Source organism: Scaptodrosophila lebanonensis, unplaced genomic scaffold, assembly GCF_003285725.1.
Source record: "Scaptodrosophila lebanonensis strain 11010-0011.00,11010-0021.00 unplaced genomic scaffold, SlebRS2 tig00001412-arrow-pilon, whole genome shotgun sequence".
In the NCBI taxonomy this organism is placed as follows: domain Eukaryota; kingdom Metazoa; phylum Arthropoda; class Insecta; order Diptera; family Drosophilidae; genus Scaptodrosophila; species Scaptodrosophila lebanonensis.
Window position 1 is genome coordinate 7,711,065 of NW_022060739.1, and position 18,258 is coordinate 7,729,322.

An 18,258-nucleotide genomic window follows, 5' to 3' on the forward strand; every position below is an offset into this window, starting at 1 on the left:
CAAAGCATTCTTTAATTGTTCTATCGCCTGTACATGTAACCCTTCAATTTTGAATTCGGCTTCTTTTCTCAACAATTGTGTCAACGGTCTGGCTAGTAATGCATAATCTTTAACGAACTTTCGAAAATACCCCGTTAGTCCAAGAAAGGCCTGTACTCCCCGTATGTTTTTGGGAAGAGGAAAATTCTTCACAGCTTTTACCTTTTCTTGACCTGGCCAAACACGTCCGTTTTCTACTTCATGACCCAGAAAATTTATTTTCTTCTTTAAGAACTGACACTTGGCCCATTTTATATCAAGCCCATACATTTCTGCCTGCTTCAGTACAATTCGCATATTTTCCAAACATTGACCAGCTGAATCTCCGAAAATAACTATGTCGTCAACATACATCTCCATTATGCCTTTGTTAATCAATGTTTGAAATATGTAATTAACGTATCGTACGAACACTGCTGGGGAGTTGCAAAATCCAAAGGGTGCCCTATTAAATTCATACAACCCTTCCTTGGTAACAAACGCTGTATACTTTCGACTTTGCTCCTCTACCTGCACATGAAAAAAGCCATTTCGCAAATCCATAACAGTAAAATATTTCGCATTTTGCATCTTCTCGAGTACTTCTTCGACAACTGGTACTGGGAACCTATCCTTAAGTACGAGGGTATTCAGCTTACGATAGTCCACACATAATCGGTAGGTCCTATCTTTCTTTTTGGCCAACACCACCTTGCTTGCAACGTTTGACGACGACTCTCTGATAATGCCACAGTGAAGCCATTCATCCACCTGTTTTCGTACAAATTCACGTTCTGTTGTAGACAATCGGCTTGGACTTTCGCGAAAAGCGATGCTTGGAACATTCGGTATGATGGTCATTTTTATTGGGCATTCTACTGCATTGTCCACCGGCTTGTAATTGGCGATCATTTGTTTGACTGGTTCGGCATACTGGGATTCAACATTTAAATCGATCTCGCTTGCTGGACTTACCACGTTAAAAACATTCAACTCAGACTGCTCATCATCAGCTTTTGTTTGCGCCTGTACGAACGTGTAACCATTGGAATTTAGTGTGACAGTAAACTTCTGTAAAAAGTCATAGCCAACAATTATTTCAACTTTTAGACTTGCATCTGGTACAACAAGAAATGTATGATTTGTCACAAAACCATCGACCTCAACTGTTTCTGTAAATTCACCCAACACGACAGTGGCAATATTGCCTAAGCCAAACAGTTTAGTAAAATTCTTTTGCAACTTTTGGTCACCGAAAATGTTTTCATATTTTTGTTTTCGCATAAGTGAAACATCCGCGCCAGTGTCAATCAAACACGATACAACTGCTTTCCCGATTTTTATTTCTTTAACGCGATTTTCCTTTAATACAATGTTAACGCTTTGTTTGCTTGCCACGCACTGCTTCGCTATGTGACCGACACCGTTACACTTAAAACATTTTGTTTCTCGTTTACATTCTGCCCGCTTATGTTCTGTTGAACCGCAATTGTAGCAATGCTGCTGTTGTTGTTGTTTGTCTCCTACTTTATCAACGTTTTCGCGACGTTTGTTATACGAACTGCTCTTTGCCACTAATTCAGTAAGCTCATACCGACTTCGAAGTTCTTTGTACGTGGGCGCACTGTACAACGGAAATTTTAGATCGTCACGCACGTCTAAGCCATCAACTATATAATTTATAACCGACTGATCTTCAACTTGTCCAAGTGATGCTATTTTTCGCATCTGGAGCACATAATCATGAAAATTTTCCGACACACGCTTTTTCCGCTTTTGCAACATTTTATGTACTTCGGCACTGCTCAGCTGTTTATCAAATTCTTCTATTAAGGCTGCACATAACATTTCATAATTTGATACAGTAATAGTTTCCACAAATAATTTGGCCGTGCCAACCATTTTATTTCTTGCATTCACATACTTTTGTTTTTCACTTAATTCGTATGCCTCGGCGTTTTCGTCGAAATTATTTACCCACTGCTTAACTGGTATAGCTATGCCATCGAAATCAGGGACTACTTTTGCAAAGCTTTCCACCGACACACTGTTCTTGTTTGGGTTAGAATCGTTCTTTTCACTCAGCATTTTAATTAAAATTGACAAATCGTGGTTTTGTATACATGTGTGTGTCTCCTCAGAATACATTCTTTTCTCGGTATTTTCAACTGCGCAATTATCATGTAGTTCGACGTTCGCACCTTTTTCTTTTATTCCTGCCGTTGTGCCTTGTTCGCACTTGTATATATTTATCTCTTTTTCGCACGTATGATTTACACTTTGTTCATCATTTACCACTGCTCTGCTTTCCTCTACCATTTCAAACGTTAGATCGAGATCGTCTACACTTTGTGATGTCTTTCCATTTTCCATGCGCGCCACCGGCAACAGATTTTTCTTGCTTGGTGCGCCATTTTTATTTTTTCTGCTTGAGCGTATCATTTTTAAGCACTGCAACTTTTAGATGTATTATTTCAACTGACTGCGTATGAAAATTTATGCGGCTGAGCCCTTATGTAAGAATCATTTTTTATGAATGCTTCACTTAAAAACTTTGAACTGTTCTGAATATTTGTCCGGCTGCTCGACACGGTTGAGCCCCCATGTAAGATTTATTAGGTTTATAAATCGTTTAATAAAGTATATCGAGTATTTGACAAACAATAAGAATAGTATTATATAATAACATAAGACTTAAAAATATGTTTAGACGCCGACTTTTGCAACTTCTGACCAACTTTAGTGACTGCTGTACAACTTTACTACTGACGACTGAATGCCACGACTGCTGCTTACGACTGTTGAAAAACGACTATCCCACGACTTCTTCTTAATTACACCTTCGCCTGATCGGGGGTGCCAACTGATGATAATGGCACAAGGATGCCACTTTACATATATATGTATGTATATAGTATAATCGTGCTAAGTATATACATATGGGTGTGTGAAGCGTTGCATGCAAAACATTTTGCGGAAATTGAGTTTGACTCGAAAGTTTCAGAGCTGAAGCGCGAGGTGTTGATTGCTCGAGTTTAATTTGTTAGAATTGCGGAAAGTATTAAAATGTTTACCAGAAAAATTACGCGCACACAGACAGCAAAAGCGTAAGACAGTGACAGAGAGACGGACAGGCAGGCAGACAGGCGGGCTGGCAGGCAGACAGTTGTTGGCGCTGGCGTATGTGTAAAAATTAATTAAGCCAAGGCAAAAGTTGATCCTTGCAAGCAAAATGGCGGCCGCGCAATCTGTGCGGCAAGTGCGAAAATTTAAAGAAAAACTTTTTCATTTCATTTTGCCTTTGTCTGTTCACTTTTTCGTTGTTGTCTCTCTCGCTCTCTCCCTTCTCCTCCCTATTTTTTTTTGGCTAGGTACACGTCTGACATTGACAACAGCAATTGTCGAGCCTCGAGCGTTGCGCTCCCACGCTCCCAAACCCGATCCGAAACCCTAGCATGACAAGCAAAAGTAGCAAAAGTTATGTACTAACTAACGAGCTCAACGACAACACTCAAGCTGCTGAATGTCTTAATTAGAGAGCGACGGGCGGACTAACTCGAGTATGGCAGACGCCTCTGTCTGTCTGCCTATCTATCTACGTTGCGAATTTAGCCATTTTCCCGCCAGCTTTAAGGTTTTCTTGAATTGCAATTGTTTTTAACAATTAATATGTAGATCGTAGAATGAAAAGATGTGCTATTATAGTTAATATAATTAACTATACTATACTCTTTTTTTGTGGGTAGTATCTGCTTACTTATGATTTTTCCTAAACATCGAAGAAGAAAGCTCGAAAGTTTGAGAGAAACTGATACGAAGATAAATCATAAAGAATAGGTCTTACCTTTATATCATGTACAGCTTGTGTAGCGTTTTTCTAGGCAACGCGAATTCAATTTAGCAGCTTAATAAAATTTTATAAAGGAGCTTAATGTTTTTTTTAAGAAAAGACACGCTGAAAAGCAATTAACCCTTAAAGAACATAGAGCAGGCAACTATATCATGTCATCATCAGTCATTTGAATGATATGTTTTTAAAAAGACCATATTAGTAAAAAAATCGACTTTAGATATCGTGTCGTAACAAATAAATATATTGTGATGGCGATCATAAAATATATTTTTTTTAAGATCAGGTCCTTCAGATTTTATGAAACATACATTGTATGTCGATCAGTTGGAAAATTTAGATTTTTCATACAAAGTTTGGAACCTATTTTCCCCCTTTTGGAGCTCGAAATTTCCAAAATCGCCAACCTACACTATGGAAGGATTTCCTAGCTTTTAACGTTTGGGCTGTTCGTTGATCACCAATCAGTCAGGACACACTGTTCTATATATAGATTACTGAAAAGAAATTAAAGAGCATGCAGAGTTCAAGAGTTTGGTTTTCTAAAAAAATTGGAAACAAACATTCTCTTACAGAAAAGAAACGGAAGAATTTGCAAAGTTTAGTTTTCTAAAACTGAGAATGTCAAGAACAAAAATTTCCCTTGTAACAGCATTATGTCATCATTTCGCTATTTTAAGCTAATTGAAACTGCTGATCTAGCTAGAAACCAAGCAACACTGTTCTGTTATGAGCAAGAGAATCCGAGCGAGAGGAGAAAGCGCGAGAGAGGGGCAGAGGAGCAGAGCGTGGCAATTAAGGCGCAGCTGCGTGGGTGGCTGGCAGTTGTGGAGTGCCTCTGCCGAGGCGCCTAAGGCATAGCTCTGCACAATTTTTCGCCAACGACAGTCGGGCAGTCTGTCAGGGAGGAGGGGATGGGAGTGGGAGTGGGAGTGGGAGGGACAGAGCTGGCAAGCTGCTGGATGTGCACATGCAAAATTTAATTACAACCAAAGGATGAGTGCTTAATTATACGCAAACATTTAAGTTTACTGCTTTTTTCGCTACAAGTCTGCCAAGTCAGGCTGCCAGTCGTGTCAAGGGGGTGTGTGGTGGGATTGTCTGCAATCCTGCATACCAGTATACACAAATGTATATATGTTTCGACTCTGTTGTTGCTGTTGTTGTTGTTGTTATTGTTTGTGCTTCTCTCATTTGCACACTCGGACTCGGACTCGGGCCTGGCTTTCGGCTTAATTAGCTGCATATGTACGAGTATGTGTGAGTTGGCTATTTATAAGCATGTATGTACATACAAGTATATGTACGAGTATATGTATCCTTCTATGACCTTATACTAAGGAAAACAAAAAGTTGACTTTGTTATTTGCACCTTTTTTTGGCATTCTGATATCAAATGAATTAAGTCTTCTGCCAACATTCAATAAAGTATTTCGTTTTTTTTCTGTTCACAATACTCTACATAGGACTTTTTTGAAAACAAGGGAAACGAATTGATATTTTGGCCAAGTTTAAGTTTTTTACTTCATTCAAAATAATCATTTTCGAAAGAACTTTTCTGATTAGGTATTAGTCACATGGATAGGGGTTGATGGACAAAATGGGTTTGTTAAACTAAACTTGTTAAACTTTGTACAACAAACGCCAACTTCTTTCTTCACGATATTCGGGCCGATTTATTTATCTTATAAATTAATTAATTTTCATTTCATCTTTTGTATAATTAAATTTAACTGTTGCGCCCCATACTCTGAGTGCCTGGTTTAATCATAAAGTTTTTAATATAAATCTATTAAAATGAGTTAGATAAAAGAAAAGGGTGTACTATACAATTTTATTCAAAAGTAACATTAAAGCAATTGTTAAGCACGCTTAAAAGTAATTAATTCTAATTGTGAGTGTATTATTTATAACCGATTGTTGGTTGTCTTTTATGATCTGAAAACTGAAACGAAACTATTAATTCATTTGTATTTATGTATGTATGTACATGGGAAATGCCAGGCATGAGGGTCGGATTAGCCAGGGAGGTGTGTTCGATATGGCTGCAAAACAATATTCCAAAATATGTGGATATGCCTGAAGCTGACGGTTCTCAGCGCATCCAAGTCTACTAGAATAAGATTAATTGGATTCAATAGCGATAACACTGGTTTCGGTGAACCATTTTGAAAGCGCTGCTTCATCAGAAGACCTATGAAGTATCCGCTGTGCAACCGCAATCAATAGACAGATGGAGGGATATATCATATACATTTATATATCCGCCGGATATATAAATATATACATATGATATTGAATTGAATGTGTTAACAGTCTTGTCTCAAATTTGTTATTGATTCCTCCAGTAACTGGCACAGAGCATAAAACATTTATTGTTACGCACCACCACCGAAACGAGTCGGTTTTCTTTTCCTGTCCTTTGATATATTTTCCTGAGGAACCAAGACTCGCATGGCAATATGGCTCTTACCATTGATGGAAACAAGCGTTTACCATTCTTGGGGGAATCCCAGGCGGAGACAATCTGGATCGTGGGACTGAACAATTATCGGCAGCTAGTGCATGACCAGGAAGCTGATCGAATACTGATTCCAATCAAGACCCAGCTGAAGAAGGTCAAGCAAATATCTGGTACTGGACAATACTATAGTTTCCTTTGTTTTGCCTTGGATAGAGCCCTATAAAAGATATTGTGGGCCAGCTGACGCCAGTCAATGTACTCGTTGAAAAGAAGATTACATATATAGGCTGTGGCGAAGGCTACTGGCGAGCTGTTTTCCTGGGGCAAGGGCTCAAACAATCAGTTGGCCGGTACTTGTTAGCCGCAATAATACACAAAACAACACAACATTTTCCTGGTTGAGTCCGATGTGCAACAGGAGCAGAAAGAAAATGTGCCAGCCCAGAAAACGAAGGCTATCCTTGATGGCTCGGGATTGGCTGCTACGGGAAAATCGTTAGCTGTTGGACTCCCAGTGGGTAGAGCTGTGGTTTCAAATGCTGGCTTGAGAGCCGTCCTAGTGGTTGGCGCACCACCGCTATTCTTCAACAGGCGACTTGGACGCGGACTGTGTTGTGCCTGGAGTTCGCTGTGGTGGTGTCTGTGGCTGTCAAGATCACAGTCCGGTGGTGATAATAGTGGTTTTGTTTTTAAAAATATAAATTTATGTGCCGAAGTTGAAGAATCGTCTTCGCTACTTGTCTTGCTCTGCACGCTCAATAGCGAGCTTGTAGGGCCAGCGTTTACAGGTGTGGTGGTTGTTGTTGTGTAGCCGCTCTGGCCAAGCTGCTGCTCGATTTTCCCATAATGGCAGGTTCGGTTGGTGAGGAGGATACATTGGTGGTTATAGCAAATGATGAGGTGGTGCTGGTTGACCACATGCTGAGCTCGATGTTGTTTTCAATTCAGTGGCTACGTCATTTGTCAATGTCAACAGCATCGGATGTCTTGGACAAGCCGCTGATTAAACTATTGCTATCCGTAGATTTGGACTGCTTTTCGAGCTCAGCAGTTGGGGCGCCAAACTTGAAGCCTAATGTCACTTTTGTTGCCTCGCTAGCAGGCGCAGCCCCAAACCGAAATGGAAAGGCGTCCGGCTTTGGTAATTCACAACAGATGCTCGAGCTGCGAGAGAAATCATTTTGCTGGGCAACCAACTGCTGGAATCCGGCATCAGGCTTTGGCCTTGGAGTATCGCTTATGCTTGCCACTGCCTTAGGATTAGGCGCCTCGCAGGCAACGCACTTAGCAGCGCTCGACTTATTCAAAATCATGCACACTTCACACTCCCAAGAGTTGGCCGGCCTATTATTGGCCAGAGGCGTGATCAGAGGTGGTGGTGATGGCTTGGGTTGTACTTTGGAAATATCCGGGCTAGGCGGTTTTGCCACCACGGCTGCAACCGGGGGTTCTTTAGTCGGCAACGGCAGCGGATTTCTGATGGAGATGGGTACGAGTGGCAGCGGGGCAGAGAATGTAAATTTATGTTTGCCGTTGGTGTTGTCCATCTTTGTGTTCTTCTTGCTTATCAGAGGTATATCCATATCAAGCTTTGGCGGCAAAGTCATGTTGGACAAGTCCGAGCACAGTGGCGGCTCATGGTCGACCTTCTTACGCGTCGAATGCTGCGATAGACGTGTTTGCATCTTGTTGTTGTGCCTGGCAGAGGATGGCAGCGTAGATAGCTCCACGGACTGCGAGAATGAGAATTATAAAGGCGATATTTTCTCAAATTTCGCGCTGCGTTTACCAGGGAGGGCATACGTTTGTCCAGCAACGTCTCGTTGGCCTCCATTGTGACACGCTGAAGGCGGCGTCGCTGCAGCAGTTCCTGCATTGTCGGCACCAACAGTTCTGTGGACATGAGCTTCTTTGACGCAGTTGGTGTGTCCAAGTCACGCTCCGGGAGTGTGAGAGAATTGAGAATGTAGCGCGCAGTTGTCGATAGAGCTGGATTGTGCTCTGGCGTCGGCTCTGGACGCATCTCAACGGGCTTCACGATGCCACAACTGCAAAACTTCGCAGAACTCAACGTTGTCGTGCTGTCGAAAATCGTCCGATTATTGGCCGAGAAGCCGCCAAATGCTGTGGGTCCCGGATAGAACGGCGAGCTAGTTAGCAAACGATTCTCCCTCAGTGCAGAATTCTTTCGACGACTCAGACTAACAACACTTCTGCCTCCACCATTGTTGTGCAGCATGTCCAGGCTTCCTGATTGTGAGACTCCAGCGCCGGCCGCCATGAAACTTCCCCGCTTGGCATTAATGAACCTGTTATGGTTTTTGCGCTTGACCCCGCTTTTTAGCAAGTGGGCAGGAGTTGCGTTTTGCTGATGATTCGTCGCTGGCTTCTCAAAGAAATGGCAGGGGTGGGCGATTCCGCAACCTATGGCCAAGTGGGACCTGCTGTTGGGCGTCGACGATAGTGGCGGGTGGCGAGGAGTTGGCAACTGTGGCGTGCTCGACTCTATTAGTGGCTGACTATCATGCAGCTCCTCGTCTTCATCAGCATCGTGCTCAACCAATACAACCTCTTCATAACGCAGCCCTTCGGCATCCACGCCATCGTCCAAATCATAACTTCTCTGCTGCTGCTGCCGCTGATGTTGCTCGCGCGTTGAGGATAACCACTCCGTAGCCGAGCTCGGGAGCATCTCTGAGACCCATGTCTGTATTTTATTTACAACCGACTTTAAGTAACTGTTGCTGCCATCTGGAATCTCATGGGATGCTACTCTTGTTGGTGTTTGTGGCTCTTGGGCCTGACCATCGAACATTACTAAATATGAGCGGTGCTCTTGACTCACACTTGATTGCTTGCTTAGGCCACGACTTGTGATAATGCGTCATCTACAGAAGCCACTCCTTCACAGCCAGCTCTAATTTTTCGCTGTGTAGATAAGGAGTAGCAGTAGCATCAGAAATTTGTAATCTGCTCCACGACTTTGTGTTCAATAACTATTATTTCCTCGACACTTACGTATTCTTATGAACCTCGACTTGAAACAAATTACTTTTTCTATATTAAAAAAAATTACTTAAGCTTTTTACAAAAAGATTGCCATGCAGTCTAGAAATGTGTATGAAAAGCTTCGGCTTACTGTGTTCCAAAGTTTGTTTGATTGATAAAGAAATAGTTTAGTTTCAGCACGAAGAAAAGGAAAAATAGTACGATTTATAAAAAGATTAGAACATAATGATTGCCTAGCAGTCTAGGAATGTGAATGAAATCTTCGGCTTACTGTGTTCCAAAGTTTGTTTGATTGATAAAGAAATAGTTTAATTTCCACACCAACAAAAAGGAAAAATTTGCGATTCATCTCGAACACTCTTGCTTTCTTACCCATATGGTAGAATTCCTCCAATCTTGTCATTTGCCTGATTGATTTTATTAAAGCTGATAATAAAACTTACAGCGCTCTGAACTGCTTCCCTTTTTAGTCCTTACTTCTCGCACAGCGAAGAATTTCTCAAACCCATATAGCAGATTACGAAAATTGAAAAATTTATTAGCTTGCGCAAAAGCGACAAACCAACAAAAATTACGCAACTCGCATTCGAAATTCTCTTTCAAGCGACATCCAATGTTTTTGCCAGGCAGGACTTGGCAAGTTCAGAGACTCAGCCGCGCATGAAAATCACGACGACCACATGCAACTGCCACGGCTAAAATAAAAAGCCAAACGTCAAGTTTAGCGGCGAAAAGCGCCACCAAAAAAAAAGTGAAAAGAATTAAAAGCGACAGCAGCGGCGACGATGTGGCCACGACAGTCAGACAAACAGAGGACGGCGTGGACCATTCCAGGAACACAACTCGATTAGCATTTGGCAGAGCCAGAGATTTGTCTGCAACTGTGTGGGGTTTTGTGTGTGTGTGTGTGTCGAGTTAGGCCGCACTAAGAATTATTAAATTTTGGACACATTTGCATTTGGCTCGCGATGAGGGCCGCCAACAGTCAATTGTGGCTAAGCGCAGGCAGAGCCACTTAGTAGTCTGAGAAAGCCCCCGGGGGCACACAAATGGTCATTGCATTGAAGCTAACGCTAAATGGCTTAACGTGAAAATTCTCCAAATAGAAATTGAATTTTGGATTTTACGTTTTTAGAAAGTCAAGAAAAATTCAACTTTTTTTATTATTTATATTATTTCAACATTAAAAGACGAAGTAAGTTTCTGGATAATCGGTAGAAGCGTCTCTGGCCTTAGCAACGCTAAACCGTAAGTTTCCATTCTTTTTGTAGGTTGTGGGGTAACTTTTCAAGCTACTTGAAACATTCTTTCGTGAGATGCCGGGGGCAAACAATTCTAACCTTTTAAACAAATAGTCTTGGAAGATTTTTCTGCTAACGATCGAAATGGTAGTTTTTCTTTCCATTTTCGTTAATAACATATTTACTTGCATTTAAGAAAAATTTCAAATTATGCATCGATTTCAATTTTTGTATTTTTTTAAATACAAGAACTTGATAAATCAGATTCGTTTTATGCCAACATTTTGTTCCAATTAATTAATTATTTAAAAATTATTTTTATACGTCTGAGTTCAACGAAAGCAAATTTTCGACTACTGTCATGTCCTTTCCTGCAAAGAAGCATTTACCACACTAAAAGTAATGATTCTAACAGTGCTGAGCTGAAATTCCTAAAGGACCTTATGAAACGCACCTTAGAAGCAACTATTAGTTCAGTTACTATGAACCTTTTCAAATTATTATAAAGCTCCATAACACTCATGCGCGCTATCTTGAATTCCATCATTGAATGATTGAAGTACCAGAAATCTTGCTAATTTTCTTATTATAATAAATTATTAAAAATTAAAACATTAATTTTAAATTAAAATACGACGACTCCAGATCCCAACTCGCAGTAAAAGAGTACAAAATATTACCAAAAACATTCTATAAATCGTTTACATTTTGAGTTATAAGCTTGTTTCCCGATTAATTAATTAAACTATGATTGAACTAAAGCTTTGATTTAATAAGTGTGGAGTAATTTTATAAAATTTAATTTGCATATACTGTCGAGAAGCGAGAGTTGAGCCCCAAAACAAGTTTTCAAAAAATTGAAATTTATTTATGTGTTTAATTTTATTAATGGATTATGCATATGAGCAGCCAGGCATATAATTATCTGTATCAGTTTTTATGTCATTCACGCGATAGCTTTTTGTTGTTTTTTATTCTGTGCTGTGTTTGTTTCTAAAATGTTGGTACACTTATCAATTAAAATTTTAAATTGCATTAAATTTGTTTGGGGTGTATGGTGTTGGAGGCGCCTTGACATGCCGGCTATGATGATGGGCTGTTGTTGTTGTTGTTGGTATGCGACCCAAGCGTTATATTTCATTCAATTAAGCGTTTAAGTGCCCAGTAGCCGGGCGTGGACCTAGACAACATGACAACATCGCCCAACCCGGAGCACTAGTTTCCATGATACAGACACAAACACACACACACACACACAGACATACTCGTATAGTGATACACAAAATATTTAGGTTTATTAATAATAATGCAATTACGCATAAAAATGTTTTAATTTATTTCAATTAAGCGTTAATTAAGACTGTTTGTTGTTTACTGTTTGTGTCATGCCCATGAAATATTGTATGCTAGCATGAGAGCGGGACATGCAAAGCAGCACATCAACGGAATGGGCTTTAAAAAAAAATACTCTACAGTTTAAATTTTTATTTACAATTAAAAGCACAGGCAATAATCTTAAGCCTTTTGGTCATATTTGTTGGGCTTCTTTGAAAATGTGCGTTTGAAATGTTTACTATATTTTTAGGGCCGAAACCCTATTAGGATTAGGGTTAGGAGTTCCAGCTACCTATACATAAAATGCCAATAAATTTATATATTTGGGATTGCAACAAAAACAAAGTTATATATTAAACGATATTCTAACAACGGTTGTTGGGTTTCTCAGAGTATTTGCTCTACAAATTTAATTTTTAATTTATTTAAATTATTTCAAAAAGGAATATTTTATGACTAACGCTTAGATATAGTCCGACATTAGACATAAAATATATGTATTCTAAGAAAGACTGGGCAAATGACTAGGTTTATGTTTCTCCGACAAATTTGATTTTAAAAAGTAATACGAAACAACTTTTTCAACTACCTATGCAAAAAGAGCAGCTTGTAACCATTTTTTGGATTAGAAATGGACTTAAGCATATAAAATGATTATCTTTTGTCTCCGTAAGGAAGTTTGATTTTAAAGCCTAAATACGCCAGCTGGGGAGTACTAAAATTTAAATGAGAAAATATGTTCGTTTTGGCTAATTCGTCTGATTATTAAAGATGCTTGGCTGCCTGATTATTTTTTGAACACTGAACCGTCATTGTTTTGGTATTTCATTTCTTAATCGATTTCTAATGCTGAATATTAAAAGTATATAGATACAATATATTTTTTCAACGTCCAATGATAAAAGAATGATTAATACCTTCTATTGGAAATCAATGTCAGCTATTTCTAATGAAATTATTTTAAATACTTGTAGAGAGAAATAGTAGAACTGATAACATAAATAAAAACGCAATTGCACGGTTGGCATTAAATTTAATTAATTTAAAAATAAATTAATTTAAAATTGTAATTATAATTGTTATGTAATGATTTCTATAGATTTTGTTCCTAGTGTTCAGAGCGTACATTATGGGAAGTAGAACATAGAAAGACTCTTCAAAGCCCAATTAAATTCAGCTAAATTAATAATAATAATTGTTATATTTCAATACAATAAGTTTTCATACTAAAATTAAAAAACTGGCGAAGAGATCAATTTAAAGTATTGACCGATTTAAATTATGATATAATAATATATATATTATGAACTCTAAAAAATTTGTTGGTAAAACCAAATACAACTGTTTATATAAGACTTTTATTAGCATTTTAAGCTCTGCATTAAAGCCAAGGTGCAGCTTAGTCTTAGTTCGATATCTGGCTTTAGTTAGACAAATACGCTTCTCCCGACTCTCTAACTAAGTTATGAAATAGATCAAAGTTCGAACTTACAGCTATTAGTTAGCTATGTTGAACAGCAGAAATGAAACCTATTGCCGGTTCTTAAAATTGAATTCCATTCAACAACAGCGGCTCACTAATCTTTCCGAGTTGTTAAAGCATTATGTTCCCATTACAGAATTATACATTTCAACTTCTGATTCCCTTCTCTCTTCCCCCTCTCTCTCGCTCTTTTTCTTTCTTATTGCAGCAACTGTGGCTTTAGACCGGTGCTCAGCGAACAGAGTGCTGTGGCAGCGGCGGCTGCGGCTGCCGCCCAACGTAATGCAAATCATCCACCATTGTTTCTGCCACCACACTTGGCCGCACAGTTTACACATCAGCCGCTGTTCCCCGGCCTTAAAGGTAAGTGGATGGGTGGGTGGTGGTGGTGGGAGTGGGAGTGGGAGAATGACATCGATGAGCTGTCAATCCGCGCAGCGTAATCATCAAAAGAAAAATCAAAAGCACCTTTTAATAAAATTAGTTTAGGCAGCTGGGACTTGCCTCTTGATGTATGAATCCATCATAAAATGTTAATCTCTACATTTCTCCATCTTCTCCTCCCTTGCTCTCTCTCTCTCTCTCTCTCTCTCTCTGGCTATGCAGGTGTGTCGCCTTTCCAGAGCCTGTGCTCGTGCTGTTCGCTGAAGCCGCCGCCACCGCCCGTGGCGCCACTCAGTGTGCCTGTGAGCAGCTCCTCGGCAGCCAGCTCGCCGGAATCGCCCAAATCGAGCAACGGCGGCCACGATCCGCGCTCCAACTCGGTGGCTGAGCTGAGACGCAAGGCGCAGGAACATTCTGCTGCTCTGCTACAATCGCTGCATGCGGCAGCTGCTGCCGGTTTGGCTTTTCCCGGCCTGCACTTGCCCCCACTCTCGTTTGCCCATCATCCTGCTCTGGGACATGGCGGCAGCAGCAACAACAACAACAGTGCTTTGCGCATGAAACACGAAGCCCAGGACATGACCGCCAGCACAATGAATGGTCTCGGAGCTGGCTCTGTGATGGCCGTGCCTACATCGTCGAGCACATCGGCTGCTCTCCTGGATCTGGCCGAATCGGCCGTGGCATATCAGCACCATCACCAACAACAACAGCAGCAGCAGCAGCAGCATCAACAACAACAACAACAGCAGCAGCAACAACATGTGACTCTGTCGCCGCCAACAACGCCCACACATCGCCAGGAGACGCCACCGCCGTCATCGTCATCATCTTGCCACGGACTTGCCGCCAATGGGGGGGCTGTGATCACCAAAAGCGAGTAGACGAGCTAGCGAGGGACAATTTGTGCAATCGATGCATATATACATATATGAGACATAATCTTCTTACACTCTAAGCATTAGTTTTACATTTAGTTTAGCGAACGTATTCGTTTGCATCTTTGAGGGCAACACAACAATAAAGCACATTTACTTATAGTTAGCATTAGTTTCCGATCAGGCACACTCAAAGTTTCAGTCGCGCTCGCACAACAGTGGGATATATGTGTGTGTGTGTGTGGGTAAAAGTGTCCATAATTCATTGATATTCATTTGTAATTCAATACTTTTTAAATTCTTAATAAATTAATTTCCATTGAGTTGGAATTTCATTTATCAGATGAATATTTCATGATTCTATTCCAATAATTCTATGATTTTCAATATTATATATCTCGATTTTGGATATCAACACGATAGATTGTAGATTTTTTCTATATTTAAAAATTGATTACATTGCAATATTTTAACAAGGTTTTAATTTTTGAACAATTTTTATATATTGGAAATATTTCAAAAACGTATTTTCTTTAAAAGATCGATAACTACCACTGCCTTTTGATTTGAATTGATTAATTGATTATTTTGAATATCAAATAAAAACCTTTGAACACCAATTCATCACTCAACCCCTTGTCGATATATTGATTTTGCATATAATGTCTATAAATTTAAATATTCGATACATTATTGATATTTAGCTGTTATCGAATTAATTAACTTTAACATTCGATGCACTTTTTGATTTTGTCTCCCATATCAATGGTGAAAGATTTACTTGGTTTTCAATATCAACTCTTTCAAGAATCTAACAAAATAAATTTACTTTACGGAATTACTAAACCTTAATGAGATTCTCAAGTTCAACAAACCACTTGGCCAATACACACACACATTTCTGCTATCGAAGTGCGATTGAAATATTGCCGCCAGTTGTTTCACATGATTTAAAATATCAAATAAAGATTATATATTAATAAAAATACCTAAATAAACACAATATACATATATATATATAGCAAAGGCTTACAATGTAGATCGACTAGCCCAATACCAATAGAATGGCGAAAAGTTATTGCAAAATGTATCACACACACTAAAACAATATGTAAACAAACAATAAAGGCAAGTTCATTTAACATTAAAGGAATAAATAAACTAAACTTAAAATAATAATACGAATTTCATGTTAAACTATTTCACTTCAAAGTAAATGGTAAGTTTTCTTTTTAAAAAATAAATATAAATTCTGCTTCGATTTTAATTAAACATTGGCTTTTTGGAATCCAAACTGACTCTTTTTCTATTATGCTATGAAAGGGAAGTGTACAAGTATTTTTTTTAAGTTCATTCAAAAAATTTTTTTTATAGAACTCAGATGCTATAAAATTAGATGATGTATATAAAATTAGATGAGTATATCTGTACGCAGTACAAGTGTTCCCCTAAGCAGATCAAGCATATGGGATTTTTTTGATGGGTTTTTTTCTGATGGTTTGTTTTCAGATGCTAACAATATAGCAGTGTTGTTATCTAAGTTTAGTGCAAACTCTTGGCCTTTATCTACTCCTGTTCTATCTGAATACCTCATAAAGATAATATTTACGAATTACTATTCAAGCTGAGAAACAAATTTATTAAAATTTCTGTGTGACCTTAATAAGTGTCTAATTGGCATGGGAATTCGACTGAGAGATGTGCAAAAGCAATTCAATTTCATGATTCCACATGCACAGCCGACAATTATTACTTAATCCGGCTGAGCTTAGCAGTAAAATCCCCGAGCGTGTAAACAAATAACACAGCCGGTATACAATCAACAAAAATTTTGAACTTTGTCGCTTAGAACAGTTCTAGGAAAGCGCTTATCAATCCAAACTGTTTCAGTTTCAGAAGCGACTTTGCGCAATTTTTTTAAAATTGATAGCATAGTATTGAAAACCTCGGATAATTTGATTCAATTTTAAAGAGTTTACAAATTTACAAATATAAATCAAAACAACTTTATTTAACAGTAAGTGGTAATCAGTAACAGAGTTAGGTTTTAAAGTAGCCCAAGAACTGATATTTCTAACAGAAGAAACCCAGTATTTAACTGAGTCACACTTTATTCCTTGCAGGTCTTCTCACAGGCGGCCTTATCATTAAACAAATTGTTGTTGCCATGGCAGCCGCTGTAATTGAATTGAATGCACTCATTCGTATCCCGACGATAGGTCCACTTCTTCAGCAGGGCGCGACATTCGCCAATTCTGCCGAACTCCTCACCACAAACAGCTGATACATGTATTTAGAATTCCATCAGTATTCTTGTAAATCAAATATATATAGTATCTCAATCATCTACTTACGGCTCTTCAAAGCCACAGCGGCAGCAATGGTGGCAACAACCAACAACAACACAGCGAAGTATTTCATTTTGAATTTGAAAAATTAAAAATTTGATGCGCAAGTTCGACTCTGAGGTTATTTTACGGGCAACTCTGCCAATGCAACTGAACGTTCCGAACAAATGTGGCAAGCAATTTATAGGCACAAAACCGGCTCACGATCAGAGCGCTTATCATCGACCAGCTGGCGAGGGTCAGCAGAGTTTTCGATTTTAAGTGTTATGTACATATGCGAATATGAATACGACATAATCGTATATTTAGTTGAGCGCAGACAAAAGCGAAGCAAAAATGAAAACAAACCTTGAAATTATAGTGAAATTGTTGCTCTCTTTTTTTTTTGGTGCAAATTATATTCGGATGTGTGTACTTATGGGCACTTATATTGTATTACAATCAATATGTGTCATAATTTTGGCGGCTAGTGTAATATTTAAAAGTAGTCATACGCGCCGAATGGAAACATTCTTCAGCTACAGTCGAGCATGCTCGATAATGAAATACCCTGTACCCAAATAAACTGCCGGCGTTGAGTTATACGGCGCACCCATAGCAGAAGTAAACAGAAGATCGAAGAGAATTTGCCGATTTTAATATAATTTTCGTTGCTATCCAAACTATCTAGTGATTTAATGCCTCAAGGCTACATTACTGCGAGTGTGTGTCATGTTCTTGTCAGTCATATATACTTTTTTTATCAACCGTAGATTGTCCAAAATGTTCCTCCACAAAGGAACGAAAGGTACGAAAGGTAAAAAGCGAAATACAGAAAGAAGCATCTCCGACCCCATAAACTATTTACAGATATTCTTAATCAACATGAAGAGAGAAATCGATCTAGACATGTCGGTCTGCTAGTCTGTCTGAATGAACGCCTGGATTTCGGACACGCATTAACCAACAGTAACCATACTTCGTAGATATACTCTCTTCTTATCCATACGAGTTATTTTTATTTTTTTGAGCTTTCTACATCTTCAAGAAAAAACCCCAAACACAGACTGTGCTAAGATTGAGAGAGAGAATGAAAGTGCAATCTTTTCTTCTGTGACGCAAAGCTGCTGCTGTACCCGATTTTGAGAAAGATTCTTTCTTCCAAAACGTTAAATGCGATTTCTAAAAGTTCAGCTGCATTACAAAAATCCAAATTAATTCGGCAACTTAAAATCGGCAATATAAACATACTTGTATTAAAGAGTTCAA

General features: G+C 39.0%; 2 protein-coding genes across 2 annotated transcripts in view; one reads left to right on the top strand and one right to left on the bottom strand.

Moving 5' to 3' along the window:
• The window catches only part of LOC115631296 (homeobox protein OTX1 A), a 67,646-nt gene extending 50,949 nt beyond the window's left edge, over positions 1-16,697 (top strand). Inside the window, exons 7-9 of the mRNA XM_030528011.1 lie at positions 13,609-13,763; positions 14,007-14,537; positions 16,681-16,697. Coding sequence (XP_030383871.1) covers positions 13,609-13,763; positions 14,007-14,537; positions 16,681-16,697 — 703 coding nt within the window. The remainder of the gene's footprint in view (positions 1-13,608; positions 13,764-14,006; positions 14,538-16,680) is intronic.
• On the bottom strand, positions 16,645-17,157 carry LOC115631936 (chymotrypsin inhibitor SCI-II-like). Its single transcript, XM_030528787.1, has 2 exons — positions 17,017-17,157; positions 16,645-16,942 (listed from the first exon to the last, which is right to left on the bottom strand). The coding sequence occupies exons 1-2, from the start codon at positions 17,081-17,083 to the stop codon at positions 16,773-16,775; spliced, it is 237 nt and encodes a 78-aa protein (XP_030384647.1). The 5' UTR covers positions 17,084-17,157; the 3' UTR covers positions 16,645-16,772.
• Between the last annotated feature and the right edge of the window lie 1,101 nt (positions 17,158-18,258).